At 39.8% G+C, this 23515-nt stretch overlaps 3 protein-coding genes across 8 annotated transcripts in view; 1 reads left to right on the forward strand and 2 right to left on the reverse strand.

The window, feature by feature from the left end:
* The first annotated feature begins 1475 nt into the window (after positions 1-1475).
* On the forward strand, positions 1476-7589 carry gtf2h3 (general transcription factor IIH, polypeptide 3). Of its 5 annotated transcripts, none has more exons than XM_047381876.1 (13): positions 1476-1689; positions 1780-1859; positions 2207-2313; positions 2739-2881; positions 3027-3089; positions 4415-4444; positions 4527-4555; positions 6387-6461; positions 6574-6627; positions 6757-6825; positions 6904-7039; positions 7129-7165; positions 7281-7589. In XM_047381876.1, the coding sequence occupies exons 3-13, from the start codon at positions 2237-2239 to the stop codon at positions 7348-7350; spliced, it is 783 nt and encodes a 260-aa protein (XP_047237832.1). In that variant the 5' UTR covers positions 1476-1689; positions 1780-1859; positions 2207-2236; the 3' UTR covers positions 7351-7589. The 5 variants fall into 5 exon arrangements, with proteins under 5 accessions (XP_047237832.1, XP_047237835.1, XP_047237831.1 ...); XM_047381879.1 differs by having other exon boundaries at positions 1780-1842; XM_047381875.1 differs by having other exon boundaries at positions 1476-1669.
* Positions 7590-8925: 1336 nt separating this feature from the next.
* On the reverse strand, positions 8926-11656 carry psmd9 (proteasome 26S subunit, non-ATPase 9). Its single transcript, XM_047381880.1, has 6 exons — positions 11492-11656; positions 11316-11415; positions 9999-10192; positions 9782-9883; positions 9483-9571; positions 8926-9315 (listed from the first exon to the last, which is right to left on the reverse strand). The coding sequence occupies exons 1-6, from the start codon at positions 11615-11617 to the stop codon at positions 9288-9290; spliced, it is 639 nt and encodes a 212-aa protein (XP_047237836.1). The 5' UTR covers positions 11618-11656; the 3' UTR covers positions 8926-9287.
* A 3079-nt stretch (positions 11657-14735) lies between these two features.
* Positions 14736-23515, reverse strand: part of LOC124877551 (rab5 GDP/GTP exchange factor-like) — a 30740-nt gene continuing 21960 nt past the window's right edge. For both annotated transcript variants that reach the window (XM_047380838.1, XM_047380836.1), the window contains exons 4-9: positions 21883-22034; positions 21729-21798; positions 21507-21642; positions 16653-16747; positions 15868-16124; positions 14736-15781 (exon numbers count right to left, since the gene is read on the reverse strand). In XM_047380838.1, coding sequence (XP_047236794.1) covers positions 15365-15781; positions 15868-16124; positions 16653-16747; positions 21507-21642; positions 21729-21798; positions 21883-22034 — 1127 coding nt within the window. In that variant the 3' untranslated portion in view covers positions 14736-15364. The remainder of the gene's footprint in view (positions 15782-15867; positions 16125-16652; positions 16748-21506; positions 21643-21728; positions 21799-21882; positions 22035-23515) is intronic.

The following is a 23515-nucleotide window of genomic DNA, read 5'->3' on the forward strand; positions in this document are numbered from 1 at the left end:
CCAAGGACACAACGACTGAGACGAACAGAATGGGGTTTTGGTTACAGGACAAACTCCTACCACCTGAGCCACAGTTGCCAATATTATATATAAAAAAAATAAAATAATCTTCACTGGCAGCAAAGGTTATTGGAGTCAAATTCCTTATTTGTGTGCACAAACTTGGCAATGAAGCTGATTGTGATTTTATTAAACCTTCTGTTTTATTTACAAACACCCTACTATTTTTAAAGATACTGAACTTTCTGACCCTCTTCTGATATTATGTCATGAACAAACTTCCAATTTCTTTAAAATATTAAGATAAAGTGATGTTAGTTCACTGATAAAATTATTTTAAATCTTTACACAATAGTCTAACAATGCAGTTTTGTTTCCTTCATTTTCAGGTATGGGCTTTAAGTTTTTACAGTTGAATACAGAAACTAAACATGCTAATCAGAAGACATGTAGTCAAACAATTACAAATCTTTGCACATACAGAGAGGTTCCTACAGTTCTGGCACAAAATGTAAAATAAAGGTATAAATAATATTTTTGAGAAAATTTTTCATGAATACATTTTTTGTTTTTATCAGTACGTTTGTTAAATTCAAGATTTTGAACAACAACCTTAATTTGAAGTTGTTTAATCCCACCATGCTTCTGTAAAACTAAACTGAAGATTTATTGGACCTTTTGTTGTGATTATAGCATGCATTCACCTTTTCCATCAGTTTATGCATTATCATAACATTTACTTCCATTACAGAGTTGCTCACCCAAATCGTAATGGATCCTGGATCAGTGCATAAAGTTTGTTGAAGCACATGCTAAATATTCCTGTGTAGGTTATGGACTCCTCTGAATGTGTAAAAATCATTTTCACTGAAATACCCTTTTACACCTTTTCACACACGTGAAAAAACAAATCTCTCTAAGAATTGGATTCAGTCAGCCTTTTAGCCCCAAATGTGAGTCCTCTTCTGTGTTTAAATTACTTATAACGTTAAATATTACTGTGAGTTTTATAATTCACTTTCTAACACATTTTGCCAAACTATTGATTTTTTCTTTAACCACTGTCTTTCTGGAGGTTTGGATAATTTGTTAGTTTCTAATTAGTTTAAACATTTTCTCAATTGTTTTCTACATGCAGACCAATACTTGAAACTAGGAAACCGTTTCAAATAGGACTAATATTCTAAAGGACTAATATTCCCCAATAAATGCAGTAGTTTTGACAAGGAATTATATTTGAGTAGCATGGTTAATCTTTCTCTCACCTTCAATATAACATTTCACAGTCAGCATTTGTGTTCCATTTTATATTGATGGAATGTACACATTCAAAAAAAAATGTATATATATTAACTAATTTAATTTCTTTTGTGTACTTTATGTTCAAGCTGAGCTGAACCCGACGTTCCTAAAACTGGTTTTAGATGTAACGCAAACCTGGCGCTAGGTGGCAGCAGGGCGCTTCATGCTCTTCAGTCTAACGGGTAATAGAAGAAGATGCGAACAGGATGTTTTGAGGAGGCAAGAGGCTGTGTGTAGTTTTCCCTCAAACCTGGATAACGTTTACTGAATAAGACGATAGAGTTGATCTGAGATGAATGTCTACAGCAGATAAAGTCGGCAGAACATCCTCTTCTTTGGTTTTAAACAAATAACGAAATGGCTTCAGGTGTGCCCTGCTCATACTAGGTCGCTAATCGGCAAACATGACGTTTTAATAGTTGTGGAGTTTGATCGGTTCCTTTGCATTTGGCTGATTTGTTGTCATGTTTTCTGCAGAGGATGAATTAAATCTCCTGGTCATCGTGGTGGATGTAAATCCCATCTGGTGGGGTCAGCAAGGTCAGCGTGAACCTCAGGTATCCTTTTGTTTATTTCTGACGATTCAGTCACATTTTGTATTAATTGGATAAATAATTTACCCATAACATGTTTGGAACCAAGCAGGAGAGAAAACCATTTAAACTAAAGTTAGAGATCTCAGAATGTAAAAGGAAAAAATATGGTAAAGATTTAGAATAATCCTGAAATTTGTACCTTATGTTCTATTCAGTCCATTTGAGGCTTTATCTGTAAAATACAGCACATTTATATCAGCAAATAAGGAAAACTATGAATAATTATATTTAATAATAATATTTGAATGCAAACAGCCTTTTACAGGTCTCTGAGAACAGCAGTATCCAATGTGTTTCTCTTTTTCAAGTTCACTTTGTCCAAGTGTCTGGATGCCGTCATGGTGATGGGAAACGCCCACATGGCAATGACGAGGACAAACAAGCTGGCCGTTATCGCCAGTCACTGTCAAGACAGGTAACCAGTTTACCATCATGAGCTGCACGGTCTGATGTAGCATTAGTGTAACTTGACATTTGACCTTTCCAAACACTGTTTTCAGAATCCTTATAGCCAGATTTCCCAATCTTACAATCTATAAGTTCCATCCATCCGCCCATCAATCTGTTATTCATCCACTCATCTATCTATCTATCTGTCTGTTTGTCTACCTATTTTTTCTTTTAGAAATGACAATTTATACCAAAAGAAAATCAGCATCAGTCAAAATCTGTTTTGGTTTCAGTCAAGAAAAACTTGATCGGTACATCTCTCCTTTTTCTTTTACTGCATATTCCTTCAAGGAATCTTCGTTTTAATTCTAGATGTATTTAAAGTGTTCAGGACTAAAATACTGGTTATGTAATGTTTTATACCTTTCACCATTTTTATCTTTTATCTAGTCACTTCCTGTATCCCAGTAAGAGTTGGAAAAGTGGAGACAGCAGTGGGGATGAAGCGTCCGCCAGCCGGGATGGAAAATACGAACTCCTGTCTGTCGCCAACAACCTCATTGCTGAGGAGATCAGGAGTATTATGGCAAAAAGTGGGTAAAAATCTCTGGTTTTTACAGTATGTGGTTATAGTTAATCCAAAGGTTACACAGATTTGGCGGATATGCTTTATTGTCAGATATTTAATGATTCATTATTAAGCCATGTTGGTGACTCCTGCTTGTCATCTTCCTACAGCTGAAGTGACAGGAAATTCAACTGACACCCTGTTGGCAGGATCTCTTGCCAAAGCCCTCTGCTGTATCCTTTCAGTGAAACATCTTTGATCATTCAGGAAACTGCATTTGCATTTGGTAGTTCTTCGTGGTTCGGGCAGCTCTGGTGCTTCACGTTTAGATGTGTTCTTGCTGCAACACACGTTATTTAAATGAATGGATAATTAGCAAGGTGCTGCAGAACGTGTTGACATGTGAAGGGAATAATTTAATTTGTAACGGTTCGAATCAGCTGTGTTGGACCATGGGTTAATCTAAAACACGGCCAGACACTGACTCACGAAAATGTCAAAGCAGAATCAGACCTCAAAGAAAAAGCTTTGTGTCAATTCTTTCCTGAAATAACCGAATTTTGTTGTCATTGAATGTCACCACAGTTATATACAACACCTCTAAAAAAACTTAATTAACCATCTTCAAGTGCTGTTGTGTATTTGTTTTATTAAAATAAGACAAAAATCAGTTTTATTCTCTATATTGCTATCAATAAATTGAAAATCCAAATGTTATCAGAAAACTTCAACATGTTCTCGATTAATAGCAAATAAGAGCGCTCCACTGCAACATCTCTTAACTCTTTTTTTCAATAGCAACGTCAAACTGACTGTTCAGTACCGTGGTTAGCAGAACATTTACCAGGAAAACATATTCATCAGCAGACTACATTTAACTTTCAGTCTTATTCAGTCACTCTTCCTAATATTTCCGGACCTGATGAGGCAACATTTAGAAGAAACACACATATGCGAAAACACTAACCAGTGCACACTAGAAAAACCACTTGTAGATGAGCAAGGATGTTATTTAGGAAGTGTTGAACAAGACCGTAGTGACATTTGAGGTGGAAATATTTAATGATTTTGGAGTAACGTAAGTATATATCATTTTATTTATAACTTGACCTAAATGCACCGTGGAGTTTAAACGGCCATAAAATGCTGTGTTGAAATGGTGGGAAAAACCTATCCATAGGGAAACTCACAACATTGGAAATTGGTATCGGATCAGAAAAGGCTGGCTCGGTGCATCTTTGTGTATTTGGGTAAAAAAAAAATGACCCCTACAGCTAATTTCAATGGCAGAGCGGCACCCTTCAAGGCAGCTCACCTGTCTATGTTACAGACATAGATAAAAAAAAAAAGAAAAAAATGTTTGCAAATTACTGCAGAGTGCAGACAGTTTTAGATTAGGTAAAAATGTTAAACGGAAAAGCTTACACCTTATTTTCCCTGTGCTGTTGTTAGGAGTGATGGTGGTGAGTACTGCTTTGCTCTTTAGAAGAAATGGCCGCAGTTAGTTTATTGAAGTTTGAGCTGTTTTGCAAATTGTCCTTAAAACTTTACCATGTAGACATTCACAGGTTCTCCAAAGAGTTAGAAGGTAATGTCAGATTAAAGTGCAGCTTTCTTCATTTCATTCATTTCTTCTATTAGCATGCTAAAAGGCTACATTTGTTTTTTAGTTGGACAGGAGATGAAATCAAGGATACTGGTATGGTCTTATTTTATTTCTTACTTGCTTTTGTTTTTTTGTCCCTGTCTTTTATTCTCCTGGTAGTTTTTTTTTTTTTTTTGATGAATTATAACAATAAATAGTCTTAGAAATGTTTATCCTTTGGAGGTTGGGCTTGTGTCTATCTCCAGCAGTCATTGGACATCGCCGGGCCACACAAGTACACACAACCACGCTCATACTTAAAGGGGACATATGCTTTTAAATTCTTCCTTTTTACACTTGAATTATTCAGTTGTGGTCTATATAAAGTGGAACTGCAATGCTTTGGTCTAAATTTCTTGTTATTGTAGCTCCACAGGCTCCTCTTTTACCCCTGTCCTGAGGTGCGCCTGAGAGCAACTCGTTTTGATGCTGTCTCTTTAAATGCTGCTGAGGCACTTCACACTCCGCCCCCTTACAGGTCAAAGAATGCTCCACTTTGACCCGTTCGGCCATTTTTGTAGTTTGATAACAATTATCTAGCGGCGCAGAAACAAGACAAAAACAGGATAATAATACTTATAACCGCATTGCATGCTTTGAATATTATTATTATATTTTCAAGGATCAAAAAGCAGCACACAGCACTAACATAGGCAGAAGGCACGATGCTACTGCTATCAAAACAATGCCAGGACGTCATATGAAGACAATTAATTTGTGTCTAAAATAAAGTTTGTCATTTTAGCGTTATTTGCAGCTTACTGCTTTGCTGCATCCGTTGTTTCCATAGACAGAAGGAACTGACCCATTACTCAGATGAAGTCTTTCAGCAAATCCTTCTTGATACTGGTGGAGGTTGCTTAAGACACTTGTCCTCAAAGTGGGGAAATAGAAATGTCCCCACGGATGTGGGTAGATTTTCATAAAAAATCAAATTTAACCAGGCACTTTGAAGAGGTTCTGATGCTGGGGGACGGTGTACTGAATTGTGTGGGTTGAATAACCCAACAACTGAACCGAACTTATCGTCTTGCAGCTTATGCATATTGAGCGTGGACTAAAAAAATGGCATAAAGAAAAGCGGATACATGAAATTGATCAGCCAGAAGTCCATGGCCTTATTAAGCTGTTCTACAGAAACTACTGTGATGTAACAGTTGGAAAAACGCAATAGATAAAGAAAAGTGAACGGACTGAAAAATATGACCCAAACAGAATATAAAGATATCTACGCAGCACCTGGAGAGATTAAATTCAACTTTTCTGCACTCCTATAGACTCCAAGTACAGAACAAAATGTATTTGATGGGTAAAAAGATTTTGCATGTTATGTCCCCTTTAAGGGCGACCAACCTAAATCCACGCATGCTTGAGTAGAACATGCAGACTCCATGCAAGCTAGGATCCAAACCCGGGACCTTCTTGCTGCAAGGCAGTGCTAACCATTGTGAAACCCGGGCAGAGAGCCACCTCACCTACATACAAAAAAAAAAACACAACAGGATGGATGCTTTAAGTGTAATTTATTCACAGTTTCCAACCAATCTTTACAGTAGCTATGCAAATATAGTTCAGCCCATAAAATGCTCACGCAATTTGATCATAAAACTTTATTTTCTGTTGGTTTTTGTTCTGATCCCTGTGTCGACCAGTTGATTCTTACAATACTTTGACGACTTATGACCCCCTGATCAAACCAGACAACTATGAGCGACCTCCTGCTGGTAGATATTGTGTACTGGAGCCACACAACCAAATTCCCTGAGCAGAATATAGAAAAGGATTTTAAATCAACGGTTGTTAATATACAACATCCCATAACAGCTTCAGTAGAACTGCACATCTCTTTTTGGGGCTCATGGTTAATTTTGCTCTTCTTGGTTAGGTGATAAAAGCAGCTGATGACTGCGCTCTCCAGTACATGAACTTCATGAACGTGATTTTTGCTGCACAAAAACAGGTAAAACCAAATCCTCAACCAATCTGCTCTGAAACTAACCTAATAAATTTATTCAATTCATTGTAAAAAAACAAAAAAAAACAAAAAACAATTCCATTTATATTTTCACCAGAACATCCTGATAGACGCGTGTGTGCTGGACTCAGACTCGGGGCTTCTTCAGCAGGTACAGTTTTGTTGATGTAATACAGGTATAGTAATGCAGCATTACAACTGAGAAGGTGGAATAAAAACAAAATATCTGTAGGTATGACAAAGGAAAGTGGTTCTACCAGGAGTGATGTTTGTGTTTTAGGCTTGTGACATAACAGGAGGCTTGTACCTGAAAATACCACAGAAAGTAGCCCTGGCTCAGTATCTTCTGGTGAGTGTCGCTGCTGTTACTGCTGTTTGCAGTCGTTGGAGCTTGAAGGTGAAATCAGTGTGTGTGCTTTGTGAACAGTGGGTGTTCCTGCCCGACTCGGAGCAGCGCTCCCAGCTGGTGCTGCCGCCGCCTGCACACGTGGACTACAGAGCCGCCTGTTTCTGCCACCGTAACCTCATCGAGATCGGTTATGTCTGCTCAGTTTGTTTGTCCAGTGAGTGCCGCACGCCGTCACAAGAAGCTGATGCATTTCAAAGGTAGAAAGTTGTTTGTGGTGACAGTGTTTCTCTTGTTTGCTTCCAGTATTCTGCAACTTCAGTCCTATTTGCACAACATGCGAGTAAGTCCGTTATTTTGACATTACCACATTCTCAGGGAAAATCTATTTCCCCTGAACAGTAGAACACTCTTATAGTTGGGTTGGCAGTATTGATGAAACATCCTTTTGTTTGTAGGACAGCCTTTAAAATCCAGCTACCCCAGATGGTTAAACCCAAAAAGAAGAAACTGAAGCAAGCTGTTTGATGACTGTTTTGTCCCCTGCTCCAAAAGCAACACCTCACCTTGTTCCCTAAGCATCCTGGGAAAAATCTCTGCTGTGCAAACAGAGATTGTTTTACCTTAAACATACATTCAAGCTCATAGCTCAGTTATTTTGTTCATGTTGGAAAAAACACAAATGCCAGCCGATGTCGGTTTCATTAAAAGAATGCAGCTGGGATGTGTGGGTGTTTTTTACGTAATAAAATTCATGTCTCTATAAATGTTGCTCTTCTTTCTGTGTTGAAAAACTAAACCATTTTAAAGAGCTTTTCAGAATACATACATCTATACGATTCATCCTATTAAGCACTTTGCATTAGACAGATAGGCTCAAATATCTACATATACCCCCACTAATATTAGGATAAAATTCTCAAGTTACAGAGAAGCCACTGGCTTCTTAAAGCAATGTTTTAGGTGCCAGAAACACCAGCGTGATTATTTGATAACTGAGAATTTGGTTTAACTTGAATTGAGACTGACAACCCTGTAGGGTTATCACCACTGCCCCAACCTGGATGAACTCTCATTATTCCTGTTGTCTCTAAAAAGGAAAAAAAACAAAAAAACAGACACAAGGGCTGTATGAGCTTGTGCCTTCAGGCAGAAGTTGCAACCATCTCCTATACCCGCTTGTCCGTGCAGGGTCATGAGGGAGCTGGTACCCATCTCCAGCAGTCACTGGGCGAGATGCAGGGGACACCCTGGACAGGTCAGCAGTTCATCACAGGACTAACTACCATCCACATCCAATTAACCTAACAGTCATGTTCTTGGACTGTGGGAGGAAACCAGAGTAACCAGGGAAAACCAACAAATTGTGGAGATCATGTAATCTCCATACAGAAGGACCCCAGGCTGGGATTTGAACCCAGGACCTTGTTACAAGGCAACAGTGCTACCAACTGTGCCACCATGAGAAATTGAAGGACTGGGGCAATAAAAACAAAATGGTTTGAATACTGTTTTTACCCAAAGGCAGTTATTGCACTGAATAAGCTTTACAAATAATTTTAGCAGGAAACCTGCAATAAGTAAAAACTGTCAGAATGTGTGAATGTCTCTTTCTTTTACTGTAAAAATTCTCCTTTTTCTGGAAAATATCAGTATTTTATAGCCTTTTGTGTTTTTATGACTGACTTCAATATTTTAAACTGCAGACCGAAGCACTTTCTATTTTCATGTTGTTGTGCCCCCATGTTTCTTGTCTAATTTACAACTGAAAACATAAAATCACTAAGAGCTAATTTCCCATAACTTTCCTACTATAAAACACACATTAAGTAAACCACATCCGCATGAATATGTGAATTTCTCACACAATTGAAGATAAACACAAAAGGTAAACCCACACAATCAACTAGTTATAGAGCATCACTGCATAAACTGATCACTGGTATTTATAAAAATATAATTACCTATAATAATGCAGTTGTAGTAGTTTATACTTTTATCACTCCCTGATTTAATCCTAATTTCATTTATTAAGAGTGTGTGCCATGAGGATGGAATAAAGTGTATTTCTTGCAAATGCTCATCACGTTGTACATTCTCACGGATTTTCATGAACATCTTTTATTCAATCAGAATAATCATATGCACGCGCAGGTCAGGAATTATTGAAGCATCCTGTCTGCAATAATATCGCCCATCATCTTCCGTGCTCCTCATAGAAAGAAAAGCTTCAACCCAAAAGCCATGTATTACAGAAGGGTTTATCCAGTTCTTCCATAGTAGCCGGGTCAGTTTGACCCCCTTTGCTTTGACATATTCCTTTCTTAGTCACTGAATGGAGAAAATATGAAACTGAAAAATGAAAATAGATCCAGCTTCTGCTGTAAAGAGTAAAAAAAACCACCCGGGGAAGTAAATGGAGAATCAGATTCCCAGGTTTAAATCTGCCAAAACGGTTCTGTGGATTATCGCTGGACTGGAACGATGTTGCAGCTGAAAAAAGAAGAAAGGATTATGATTTTAACAGGTATTCTAATGACAAACCACACAAGTATTACAAATCTATCGGTACCAATATCACTACATAGTACAGTGAAAATTTAAAAACTACCCTCCTACAGACTCCCAAACTGATTCTGCTGCCTACATATGACACTCACCCCAGCAGACCCCTGCCGGACCACCGCTGTGGAGTCAGGCTCATCTGAACTTTTTGGCCACTTCTGATCACGGCGACCCGTAAAGGTTTCTGAAAACGGACATTATTCAGTTGTTTACACTGGGTGAGACGCATTTTCAGAAAGTATAACTGTCATCAAAGCATCAGGTTTGCATCATTTTAAAAAAATGTAACTAATATGAATAATTTAAAAATAGAATAATTCTAACCTAACATTAGCTGCAAGCTCATAAACCCTTATTACAATTTATTTTTTTTATAAAATCAAGTGAGACTTACTCCTTCACTGTGTTGCACCACTGCAGCAATATTCTGCAGGTTCTGAAAGTTGCTTGTGTTCACGGAGCCAAACTCAATCACCTCATCTCCTACTTTGAGCCCCTGTGCAAAAAAACAATCAAGACTCAAAGAAATAAATACAATGGTGTGTGAGTGTCAACATTGAATGACACTTTGTGAAAGTTTTACGAAGTTGAGAAGCAGAAAAATGTCTCACAGCTCCTGAAGCAGGCGAGCCAACGGTGACAGCATCTACTCGAGCAAACGGAGGACGCAGGGTGACCTGCTGCTCCATCGGCTCCTCCTGACTTGCTGCTTCATCTCGTTCCTTCTTTGCTTTCTCTCGAGCGTGCAGCATGTGCAGAGCTTCTTCTATCTGTGCCATGATGGCTTTGTGGTCATTCTGCAGACCTGACACACAAACAGAACAACATTTTGTTTGTTCAAAAGCAATGATCAATATTACCTGTGCCAGTGGGAGATGATCAGTAAAACTGACAGCTAACCAACCCTTGCATCCTATCTACTTGTTTCAGAAAGAGGAGTTACAAACAGGAGGGTCTCGTATTTTTTAGAGCCTTGCAAAAGTTCTCATATTGCTTGAACTTTACAACTTTAGCTCTTTTTTTTTTGTTTCTATGTGATAGACCAGCACAAAGTGTCATTCTGAAGAGGAGGGAAAATGATGCATGGATCTTTATATAAAAAAATAAATCTGAAAGCAATGTCAGGCATTCGTATTTACTCCCCCTTTCTCTGCAACTTATGTCTCTACCAGCTATGTACGTCTCAAGATAGAAATTTCTGTCCATTTGTCTTCATGAAATACACAATAACCCATCCAAATCATTGAGTTTCGGTGATCCAATTACTTCCATTATTCAGCATCCAGCCATGCCAACGGCTTTGACTGCTGAGCCACATTGAGCACAGAGGTCACCATCATTCTGCTGAGTAAATAGGTACAGACCTTCAAATTTCACGTGTTATTCAGATTAGCTCTAGAAAAGTACATAAAGAGCTTCATGAAATGAGTTTTTAATAGCTGAGAAGCCTTACATCACCAAGTGAAATGCATAGTGTCAGACGCAGTTGTGTAAAACACATTGACACTGGACTCCGGAGCAGGAGAGACGTGTTCTGTGGAGTGACAAATCATGCTTCTCTGTCCAGCAAAGCAATGTGCGACTCTGGACTTGGCAGCTTCCAGGAGAACAGCACCTGTCTGACTGTTTTATGTGACATTTGGTGCAGAGGGGATTATAATGTAACCTCAACCTGATGGAACACGTTTGGGATGAAGAGCAGAAACTGCGACCCCTGTCTTCTTGTCCAACATCAGTGTCTGACCTCATAAGAACAACCTGTTATAAATGCAAAGGGTCGGTCGACATCGTGTGGATAAAGCCTCGGCTGTCACTCAAGTTTGTGAGTTTGTGGAGTAAGATTAGTGAATAGTCTTGGGAACGTTGTGTAGGTCAAAGGAAAGTGTCAGCAGCAACCAAGCTGTGGGCGTACAGAAAAAGCTGCTTACATGAGATGCTGTGCCTCGCGTCCCTGATCATGTATAAATTAACATCTGCTCGGGGGTAACCCTCAGCGTCAACAAGGGGACCCTCAACTCCGACACCTTGCTGTAAACAACAGGAGAAACACACGTTCAGCGCCGCACAAACCCTGATAACTTTACTGCGTGTGGGTCCAACTCACATCTTCTAAGACATCGCGATAAGCCTTTATCTGCTCTTCAATTTCATCTTTCTTTTTAATAAGGTTCTTCACATCGTCCATTGTTATTTCGGAGCCCTCAGCTCCGTCTTCCCCTGTCATCTTCATGGCTGCTAAATTCAGCTTTTCCGGCTACAACAGCTCCTGTGACGCTACTTCCGGTGCAGCGCCCCCGTGTGTCCAAATGGTGACGGCGTCAAAACTTTACTTAAAAGAAATTGCAAAAATATATTTATAATAAATTATCACTCAATTAACTAAGATGCAGAAATAAGACATTATTTATAAAATGAATCTATAATACTGAGCACTGTAATAAGAGGCCAGTAGTTTTATTGGTTTTATTAGTTTTATTTACTTGGTTTGGGGAAAATTAGTGTTTTGCAATTAAACTGAACTTAGTCTTCATGATCTAAAGCAGAACAAGACTAATCTGTGAGATAAAAAGGTATAATAGGAATTTAAAAATTGCTGAATATTTTATATAACCACTGTTTGTGAGAACTGCTTTATATCAGTGTTGCAGTGGAGCAGACAAACTTGTGCAGGTGCTTCTCAAAATATTAGCATATTGTGATAAAGTTCATTATTTTCCATAATGTCATGATGAAAATTTAACATTCATATATTTTAGATTCATTGCACACTAACTGAAATATTTCAGGTCTTTTATTGTCTTAATACGGATGATTTTGGCATACAGCTCATGAAAACCCAAAATTCCTATCTCACAAAATTAGCATATCATTAAAAGGGTCTCTAAACGAGCTATGAACCTAATCATCTGAATCAACGAGTTAACTCTAAACACCTGCAAAAGATTCCTGAGGCCTTTAAAACTCCCAGCCTGGTTCATCACTCATAACCCGAATCATGGGTAAGACTGCCGACCTGACTGCTGTCCAGAAGGCCACTATTGACACCCTCAAGCAAGAGGGTAAGACACAGAAAGAAATTTCTGAACGAATAGGCTGTTCCCAGAGTGCTGTATCAAGGCACCTCAGTGGGAAGTCTGTGGGAAGGAAAAAATGTGGCAGAAAACGCTGCACAACGAGAAGAGGTGACCGGACCCTGAGGAAGATTGTGGAGAAGGACCGATTCCAGACCTTGGGGGACCTGCGGAAGCAGTGGACTGAGTCTGGAGTAGAAACATCCAGAGCCACCGTGCACAGGCGTGTGCAGGAAATGGGCTACAGGTGCTGCATTCCCCAGGTCAAGCCACTTTTGAACCAGAAACAGCGGCAGAAGCGCCTGACCTGGGCTACAGAGAAGCAGCACTGGACTGTTGCTCAGTGGTCCAAAGTACTTTTTTCGGATGAAAGCAAATTCTGCTTGTCATTCGGAAATCAAGGTGCCAGAGTCTGGAGGAAGACTGGGGAGAAGGAAATGCCAAAATGCCAGAAGTCCAGTGTCAAGTACCCACAGTCAGTGATGGTCTGGGGTGCCGTGTCAGCTGCTGGTGTTGGTCCACTGTGTTTTATCAAGGGCAGGGTCAATGCAGCTAGCTATCAGGAGATTTTGGAGCACTTCATGCTTCCATCTGCTGAAAAGCTTTATGGAGATGAAGATTTCATTTTTCAGCACGACCTGGCACCTGCTCACAGTGCCAAAACCACTGGTAAATGGTTTACTGACCATGGTATCACTGTGCTCAATTGGCCTGCCAACTCTCCTGACCTGAACCCCATAGAGAATCTGTGGGATATTGTGAAGAGAACGTTGAGAGACTCAAGACCCAACACTCTGGATGAGCTAAAGGCCGCTATCGAAGCATCCTGGGCCTCCATAAGACCTCAGCAATGCCACAGGCTGATTGCCTCCATGCCACGCCGCATTGAAGCAGTCATTTCTGCCAAAGGATTCCCGACCAAGTATTGAGTGCATAACTGTACATGATTATTTGAAGGTTGACATTTTTTGTATTAAAAACACTTTTCTTTTATTGGTCGGATGAAATATGCTAATTTTGAGATAGGAATTTTGGGTTTTCATGAGCTGTATGCCACAATCATCTGTATTAAGACAATGAAAGACCTGAAATATTTCAGTTAGTGTGCAATGAATCTAAAATATATGAATGTTAAATTTTCATCATTACATTATGGAAAATAATGAACTTTATCACAATATGCTAATATTTTGAGAAGGACCTGTATAACCTGTGGGCAGGTTTTCCAGTCCACAATGACTGAACTACATTCCACAACTTTTTTTCATTTCTACTGGGTTAAGATATAGGTGTTAGCCACTCTAAAAACAAAATGTTCTAAAACAAAATGCTGCTTGCTTTCTGCTTTATTTGGGGTTGTTTTGTTCTATTCTAAGGGCATTCCTCTTTGACATAAGGCAATATGGCCTCTTCAAGTATTTAGGTGTATTCAAACTGGTCCATGATTCCTGGTGTGCGAGAAAGAGGTCTGACACCATAGTATGAGAAGCATCTCCATACCATGACGCCTGAACCACCAAGCTTTACAATGTACTGTGGGAACTATCTGTGGAATCTAGACCCAAAAACAACAATGTTGCATCAGGTCATAAAATGCTCTTAAGGCTCATCATATGTGAAGTTGTAGCCTCCACAGAAAATTTTTCCAACAGTTGGGAGTTTGTAGGGGCTTCTTGCCTTGCCTTATCTTGGCTTCACATAGGTGCCTTCTAATCGTTGCAGTCCTCACAGGTAACTGTCGTCCTTCTTTAGTTACTCTGGAGCTGATAATTGGCAGAATCATTGCCATTTTGGCTATTTTTTGATCCATTGGAATGGAAGGTTTCCCTTTTCCTTCATGTCTTTCTGTTTTCTGTTTGTAAAATCAAGAGGTCATTTTAGCTGAACAGCCTGCTCTTTCCCCCGCTTCTTTAAATGGTTTCCCTCTTTCTTTACTTGGTTTTCAGGGTTTCCTCTTCTATAAATGTTTAATGAAAGCACATTATTCTTCTGAACAGTGTCTGCATATCAGTTTTTCTGAGAAATCACCAAGAATCATCTGTTTAATCTCAGCATGAATGGTCTTACTGATTAAACTCCAGACTATTTTTATCTTGAATTCCTCTCAACTACACAGATTAAGCAGCATGCATGTCATGACCAATGGGTCTGTTACTCTACTAAAACCTCTATATAAACCCACATATTGCTAAAAAAACAAAAACAAAACTGATTTACCTACACTCACATTGACATCTTGCTCTGCAGTTACTTTAAAAATCACAAAATCACACATTATACATCACAAATCAGTCAGCTTTAATCTCATATTTGATTCAGTAACTGGACAAAAATATAAATCTTTAATTTTCTTCATAAATCGTTCAATACCTGTAAACATCTTTTGTACACTATCACAGCTGCAAACATGTTACAAATGGTGTTTCACAAAACCGTAACATTTCATAAGTTAGACAACTCAGAGAAACTTCTTTAGAAACACCCCTGGTAAACCTGTAGTGGTTGATACTAGTTCACATTTTTAACCGGTCACCATAAAGTCATAGCAGTATACAATATAATGGAAATATTTTGTGCTTAGCACCTTCAATTGTGTTTTGAGTAGTGCCTGTACATCAATATATTTTATAAACTAAGCTGGAATGTGGTTCAATATCCTCCTGAACTATAATATAAGTGAAAATATTGATAAAGGTATGTAAGCCCTTCAGATGCCCCAGCATAAAGATGCCCTAAGTTTCCTTCTGGAGGTCTTCCTTCATCCTCATTTTTTCAGCTTATGAATCCCCTCTTTGTTTTGAAACTTGTGCAAATCTGGCAGTGGAATTTAGGGGTTGTTTGTGCAGCAGCCTGTGTCTGTTAGTGCTGTGTATTAAGTACCACACCAGGGTTTTCTGATACCTAAGCTAACAAGCTGTTTGTTTTGGAGCTTGACAGTTATCATTAGGCAGGAGCACAGGCTGCTGTTCCTTCACCTTTTCCTGGGATCCATCCTGAGCTAAAGAAGACATCACCTGAGAGGCCTCAGCCTGAGCTGTTATTTCCTTCTGTACCTTATCGAACTGGCTTGTTGCCTCATCCAGCTGTGAATGAACAACATGAACCCACTTCTGCAGCTCCATGGTGAGAGCAACCACACCTTGGTGCAGCTTCTGTTGCCTTCCTTGCAGCTCTTCACACAGCTTCTGTGTGTCATTGGCCACCTGGTGCCTCTTGGTTAAGGCTGCAGGAGCACGCTGACCTCGCATGTAGCCTTCGAACTCTTCTGGACTGAGGTTGAGCGCTGATCCATCCAACTTCTCAATGAAGGCCACCGCACAGGACTAAAGCAGAGGACAAAGACACAAGCTTGGGTAACCTTCTAAACCCTGCAGTGTATAAAGGATGAGCACTTTTGGACACAACTTACCAGGTTTGTGAAATAGTAGCCACTCTCTCCAGCCATGAGGCTGTGAGGGAGGCCAAAACGGATCATGTACTGCATGTTAGAGTGGAGGCGAGGTGGGTTGGCTTTCAGCACCACATACACCAGGCTGGTCAGGAAGTCGTCAGCATTAGCAGGCTCATTGTTGGAGGTGGAGAGCGCCTCAAAGATATGCTGACTGCATTTGGACACACAGGCAAGCTTGTCCTGCGGCGCTCGCTTGGCATCCATTTCAATAATGGCTGATTTAAAAAAGAAAAAGATAAATGAACCATGACAATATTTTAGACCGGTGGTTCCCAAACTTTTTATAACAAGAACCGCAATTGTGTCAAGCCACCTTAAAATCGTCCTACCACAAGGAGTTGGACTTTCTCTTTTTTTGTGTGGAACGTAAAAAAAACAACTATTAACTATATATATTTAAAGTAATATTGTCCAAGTTCAGAGTAGAAATAAAAAGCAAGAACCCCTGAATTCTAATATGGGAAAGATGAAGATTTCTCACCAATCTCAACTTAAAAAGCCCAATAAGGCTGCTGTACTTTTAAAATACAGAGATGGCTGCAGTAATAAACTGCTTATTTACACACCTGGTTGTTTTTATCTCAATAACTTCAATGCACTCATATGTCCTGAACTTCATTTAGCAGTTTAACATTCTGGGAAATAAACATTTAAACGGGGAATTTGACACTTTTCTTCTAGTTAGTTAAAGACTGACAGCTTCCCAAATTTCCATAATAAAGTTAATGAATGAAGTAAATCACCTGTTATGGCAGGCATGAAAGGGTCGCCCGTGACTGGAGTGTTTTCATCTGGAAAAGGTACACCGAGCATCTGTGGGGTGACCCAATTTAAGGAGCTGAAAAGGAAAATCATCAATGAGAAATCGGACTTGAGATCCGATGTTTAAAAAGGTTCCTGCACAAATTCCAAATTCTTTTCTAAACTCCAACTTTGCAACCTAGTTTTATGTATGCAGAAAACGATATATGGATGAATGGTTTGATGCATGGAAGGATCATCTGATTTAGGGTGTGGCAATTAATTTTCAGATGGACACATACACTTGGTTTTTCATACGTAAGGAATCAGAAGTTTATATCTTTGTTTAACAGAAAAAGAAGCTGAAGAAAGAGTCTGGAAAGATAAAACATTGTTCTATTTTTCACTTAAAACTAAATCCTGTTCAAGTGTTGGGGTCATCCATTTTGGTTGCATATTTTGACATGCGCAGCTCAACAGACGTCGCAGCTCTGACATCACTGGGAGTATAAACCGGCTGAGATGGAGAGTCTTGTGGTCATTTCCCACGTGTCTCACAGGACAGTGCAACGGAGGTGCATATCTGGAGAGACAAAAGCTCGCAGGAGAACTTTTGCTCCACAAGGCCATTCCTGGAAGAGCTTGAAAGCTGAAAATCTGTCTGATACACGAAGATCAGCAGATTTATTCGCCGATCGAAGACCGCGCAGAGGTTCTATTTCCAAGGAGATGAGTTTCCTCCTTGTTATTCAGTCGACTAAACGGTTCTTCATCTTTTCCCTTCCTGGACGAATGAGAAGTTACCGTCTGTTTTTTTTTTTCTTAATTTGATCACGGACGCGTGGTCCCCCCTCCCCTCATTTTCGTCAGACCTGATCCATCCTCAACTGGTGGAGAGAAGTAATTAACGTCAAAGTAATTTCGTTCTTTTTATATTAAACTAGATAGGTGCATTTAGAGGTCTGGGCAGGATGAGGCATAGTGAAGGTGATTTAGAATCACCAGTAGTTAATCTAAGGTATTAATTTGTTGCATGCAATACAGATTGAAGTATTTTATCCTGAGTAGTGTTTAATTTGCTGCATAAGCACTGCTGAATTGTGCGTGGTTAATGTTTTGTCCGGCGGATCTCAAATCAGCCAGGAGTTAGAAGTTGGACTTTTAAAAGTTTTCATTCAAAGCAACTGCGGTCTGTACCTCGTGGTCTGACCACTCTTTGTTCCAGTTTTATTGCTGGAGATTTTCCACTGAGTTCCCGCCTCAGAGTTTTATGACCCTTTTTCTGAGATTTGGTGCGATCAGCTGATAGTGGCTAAGAGCACCCAGCTCACCGTTTTATCAGTTGACCGCTGAAATCGAGACATCAACACACCAGGAGGACTTCTCTTTCTATTTAACCCAAATTACACATTTTGTCCATAAAACTTCTGGTTTGATCTTCATAGACACTAAATGCATATATATTTTTCTTTTATTATTATTGTTACGTAGTCATTTATATTCCCTTTGTGTAGAACAGTGCTTGTTAGTTAGGTGAAGGTTTTTGCACCATAATGGTGTATCAGGATTATTTGGCTTCAATAAATCTTCATATATATATAATTAAAAGAAGCGTTTGTGTTTATTTCGTGCAAGTGTGATTTATCTGTCAAAACAAGGTCGAAGATACTCCATCTTCGGTGAAGTGGTTGAATGAACAGTGACAGTTGGTGGTTTTGGTTAATAATTTGTAATTATTAAAGAGCTTTGAGCCCATAATCACAACACCAGAGGACATCTCTGATTTCTATTCGTAAGTAATGATTTTTGGTTAAGAAATTACATTTTGTTTTTCAAATTATGACTTTAAATTATAATTCTTGATGAATATTAATTAATCAATAATCATAATCCTTACATAATTGGCGTCCCTGGGTGGGTCTTGAAACGACAGATACCACTATTGCACGAAGTAACAGTTGTGATATTTTGGAAGCTGTGAGATTTGGTAAAATTTTGGCTCAATTCTACTGCAGAGAAGTAATAATATACTCTTAATAGTAATAATAATCTTTCTAAGGTGCTTTTGTGGTCGCAAGGTGGACGTTTTGTGTAGTTTATGGTGAAATTCAACGTAAATTGCCAGCTTGTCAATGCAAGCCCTGCTGGCTTAGAGCTGTACCGCAGTCAGCTTGTTGCCAGAGCAACCAAAAATTCCTGGCACAGTAGAAGGCTTACTATCTGCCTCTGGTGCCCACTGGTGTAACTACAGCTATAACTAACACTCTCCCAGTCAGGGAGGAAGCAACACCACTGTCTGGTGGCCATTAAGTGAATTGCAGTTGCAACAGAATTTTCTCCACTGCAGACAGGCGTTTAGTGCCATCTTGTGGTCCCTAGTGAGAATTACAGTTGCTGCCACAGAATTTAACTAATTTGATTAGATTAGATTTTTAACACAGGCAGATAATCCCATCACCGATGATCAAAGGACATAGCTTGAGCTGAAATAAAGCTATTGATTATTCATTGCCACTTGCCATTCATTGAAGCATGTTTTAACCAGACTTGCATAACTAACTTGGTAGGCCCTCGCATATCTAACTTGATAGGCCCTGCAAGAAAGTAAATAACCCATAGTATGCATCACTAACATCCATTTGAAGCTAAGAATAGCGTTGGAATGTTTTAAGTTTGTTTATCCCACTTTTAAAATTTTATTTAAAAATTTGTTTTTGTTGGGTGTGTTGTGCTTGATTTTTTTTTTCCATTAAAGCATAGACTTGGGTAAGCCACAGTTTAACAGTCAAACCTGTGTGCCCATTTTAAGCACAAGCCACACATCTGCAAGAGATATATATATATAGTCAGTCAGTCAGTCATTTTCTACCGTTTATTCCATAGTGGGTCGTGGGGGAGCTGGTGCCTATCTCCAGCAGTCTATGGGTGAGAGGCGGGGCACACCCTGGACAGGTTGCAACACACAAACAACCATGCACACACTCATTCATACACTTAAGGGCAATTTAGAGTTACCAATTAACCTAACAGGCATGTCTTTGGACAGTGGGAGGAAGCCAGAGTACCCGGTAAGAACCCACGCATGCACGGGGAGAACATGCAAACTCCATGCAGAAAGACCCCTGGCCAGGAATCGAACCCAGGACCTTCTTGCTGCAAGGCAACAGTGCTACCAACTGTGCCACCGTGCATATATCTATATATATATATATATATATCTATATATATATATATATATATATATATATATATATATATATATATATATATATATATATATATATGAGAATCACACAGGAATCTCCACAGGAATGGAGGCACAGGAAGGAATTGGAGCTTTAATTTTATTGTCATCAGAGGAGTGTAAAGGTCTTAATGATTATAGCATTGAGGAATGTGAAGCAAGGATTCAGGTCATTAAGAACCCACTAAAAGACACACAGGTGGCTGATGTGTTAGGACAGCTCACTCTCTTATATCAACGAAGGGTGAGGAAGTTGACCAGCATTTTAAACTGCAGTTTATGCTGGATGATACGATACAGACAATAGATGCAACTAGGTACGAACTGTTAGAAGTGGAAGAGAAATTGGAAGCAGCTGAGTTGAGAGCCAGAAGGTTGGAGGTAGCTGAGCGTAGCCAGGACACACCCCCATCCCCAGAGGACTGGGGGGTGGAGATAAATCCTGTCTCACAGGTTGAAACCTCTGAAGGTGAGCCACATGTGCAACACCCTGAGAGAACCTTCCACTCAGAGCTAGAAAACGTAGAAGCTGCTCTATAGAGATTTCCTTCCCAAACTTGTAGTTTTCCCTACACATGCAAAGAGTCCAGAACAGGTATGAGTAGGCAGATTAGATTCAGTGGTGCGGTGTCGCACCCCAGTGTAGGAGACAGCCATGAACAATACCTGGCGGTGGATTCAATAGAAGTAAATGGTTCAAGTTTTAGGGGCGAGCAGCCTTCACACTTGACTTGCAGTACCCTGCTCTACAATCCCTCATCTCCGCCAAGGCGACAGGAGATCCGTCTCGGGGCTCAACCTCTGCCCAGGACCCGATTCCATGGAGCACAGAGCCCACCATTGTACCATGAGCAGCCTCCAGAGCCTTCCCCAAGGATGTAGCGTGATGCCCTGACACACGAGGGATGCAGCAGGAGTGAACCTTCAAATGATGACTCAGATGGGCCAGCACCAATCCCTGAGAGTGGATCGTACACACGCCAACTTGAATCTATTGCCCAAGGCATAGAGCGCTTTTACCCCAATAACGAGGAATCAAACATTGATGATTATCTTAGGGAAGTCGAATGCTGCCTTTTTGACCTGTGCTGCCCAACAGCACAGGAAAAGTTGAAGCTCATCTGGAACACAACATCCAGGAGCGTCCATGTTTTCATGGAGAGCCTGCCCTCTAGAGTCCGAGACCATTATTAAAACCCTCTGTGAAGCTGCAAGGGAAGAATATTCTGTGTACACGGACCGGGCCCCAACAACACTTGGTGCTTTGGCTATCCAGCAAAAGAAAAGCGAAGCACCCAGAGAGTATTACCGCCGCCTGAGAGCCGCTTACTTCCAAGGTGGTAATGCTCCCAGCATAGAAGAGGAACATGCTTTTAAATCTCTGTTCCTCCACAACCTTCATGAAAGTGTGCGATACGATGTTACTATGTACAGTAGAACAAAATCCCTCACCATGCAAGATATAATTTAAATAATTCTTGATAAATATTAATTAATCAATAATCATAATCCTTACACAACACTGCATAGAAACCCTCAGTTTAAATCTATCGAACTCATGAGCATCCTAATTTAATTCAGTGATGAGTTATTGAATTCTAAATACTGTTACCGTATTCGCCTCTGAAGAGCCAGGTCCTTCTGTTCATCGTCACAGCTGTCGTGGCAAAAAACCCATTTGTGCAACCGAGTCATTATGAGCTTCTCTACGTGCTCCATTATCTGAGTGACCTGAGCCTCAGGAAAACCTGAAGATAAAAGGGACTATTTAAATATCCTTCCTCTTGGTTTAAGAAAGAACAGATGGGAACACGCTGGGACAATCTATACTCACTTCTAAAATATTCAGCAAAAGACTGATAGAACTCCTGCACAAGGTCTGACTGCTTCTGTATCGGCAGATCCTGAAAATGGTGCCAGTCTTTGATCAGGATGTTATGTTTTACAAAGAAGCAACTTTAAGTGTAGACATTTATGAAAATAAATACATGATAAGCCTCCATTGTGTTGAGGAAAGCGATACAGCGGGACTGCAGACGCTGAGAAGATGGACTCCGCAGTATCTTTAGAAAACCGGTGAAGTCTCCGGGTTCAAGGTTCTCGTAGGCTTTTAACATCTTTGTGTGGCTTTCTGAGGTCTCTGTAAAGACAAAAAGTGGATGCTGGGTCAAATAATTAAACAGACTGACATTATGCACAAGATTATTGCTGCAGTTTGGAAAAAAAAGCACACAATCACTAACAACTTACAGGCTGGTGTACCACAACAGTGCGACACACAGAAGATTGCTGTGCCTTGCAGAAGTAGTAGGACCCCTTAAGCATTTTCTTTATTTTACTCTTCAACCACAGACTTTAATGATAATTATATTAACCTACTTGGCCAACAAACAAAGCACTATGTGTGGAGGAAAAACCAACACCACGCATTACCATGAACCCCCCAATTCTGACAGTAAACATGGTGGTGACGGCATCATGCTGTGTGGATGCTTTTCTTCAGCAAAGACAGGGATGCTGGTCAGAAAAAGAAAATCTGTTTTCTGGGTGGAAGTTTGCTTTCCAGCAGGAAAACAACCCTAAACATTCAGCTAGAATAGAGTGTTTCAGATCAAAACATATTCGTGTTAGAATGGCCCAGTCAAAGTCCAGACCTATATGAAACAGAGAATCTGTGGAAAGACGTGGAAACTGAAGCTGACCAACACTCTCCATCTAATCCAACACTGCTGGTGCTAGTCTCTGCAGCAGCTGCACAATGTATTGAATCAAGGTTGTCATAGCAATATCAGTGTGTGCACTATCTCGATCGGAAAGGCTGCTTGGGCGCAATATTAGGTGGGTTAATACACATTTGTAGTGTCAAGCATTCAAACTTTGCATATTGATATTATTTTTGCCCATCTGGATGGACTCCAGCTGCCCTGTTTTCAACACCTGATGTATGTTTTCAGTGGCTAAGATGCTAACGCTCATGTAGAGTGGTGGGCGGTAGGCACATGGTGTAATGTTAAAGAGAGTAAAGACTCCGGAAATTGTGGGTTAATGATAATAGATGCCCTCATCAAAATTTTTAGCAGTACTAGCGCAATTATAGATTTCCCTGATTGTTAGAGCCATGTTTTGGGTTTATTTTAGTGCTGCAAGTAACGATTACTTTGATAACCGATTAATCTGTCGATTATTTTTTTGATTAATTGATTAATAATCGGATTGTAAAAGATTCTTAATAGGAGATTTTATACAGAATTTGAACCAGGTGAAGGTAAAACTGCGCCACTTGAAAAGTTCTGGATAGAGCACATTTACCAACAATGAACGTTTTTCATCTAAAATGCTACATTTAGATAATTTGTGTGCAATTATGGCCTAATTATTGCTACGACTGGGTTGTTTTAGAGTCTCTATACTCCTGTTCACGATTATTCGATTGCTAAATTAGTTGACAATTATTTAAATAATCAAGGAATCATGGAGAACTGTTTCAGCCCTAATGGATTCTGTTTGGTGTAATACCTGAAGACCATAATATGTGGCACCGTGTACCAATAAATAGAACAGAAAGTGATCACTTGGCAGGCGTGCTGATTGATCGGAGAAGAACACAGTTTTTGACCCTCA

The sequence above is a fragment of the Girardinichthys multiradiatus genome, chromosome 12 (assembly GCF_021462225.1).
Source record: "Girardinichthys multiradiatus isolate DD_20200921_A chromosome 12, DD_fGirMul_XY1, whole genome shotgun sequence".
Lineage (NCBI taxonomy): Eukaryota > Metazoa > Chordata > Actinopteri > Cyprinodontiformes > Goodeidae > Girardinichthys > Girardinichthys multiradiatus.

Coding starts and splice junctions, on each gene's coding strand:
- gtf2h3 (XM_047381874.1), top strand. CDS start 1,767: ATGTTTTCTGCAGAGGATGAATTAAATCTCCTGGTCATCGTGGTGGAT. Junction 1,860..2,206: donor AAGGTCAGCGTGAACCTCAG/GTATCCTTTTGT, acceptor CTCTTTTTCAAG/TTCACTTTGTCCAAGTGTCT. Junction 6,628..6,756: donor ACTCGGGGCTTCTTCAGCAG/GTACAGTTTTGT, acceptor TTTGTGTTTTAG/GCTTGTGACATAACAGGAGG.
- psmd9 (XM_047381880.1), bottom strand. CDS start 11,617: ATGAAGATGACAGGGGAAGACGGAGCTGAGGGCTCCGAAATAACAATG. Junction 9,884..9,998: donor GCTCGCCTGCTTCAGGAGCT/GTGAGACATTTT, acceptor TTTTTTGCACAG/GGGCTCAAAGTAGGAGATGA. Junction 9,572..9,781: donor TGGTGCAACACAGTGAAGGA/GTAAGTCTCACT, acceptor GTCCGTTTTCAG/AAACCTTTACGGGTCGCCGT.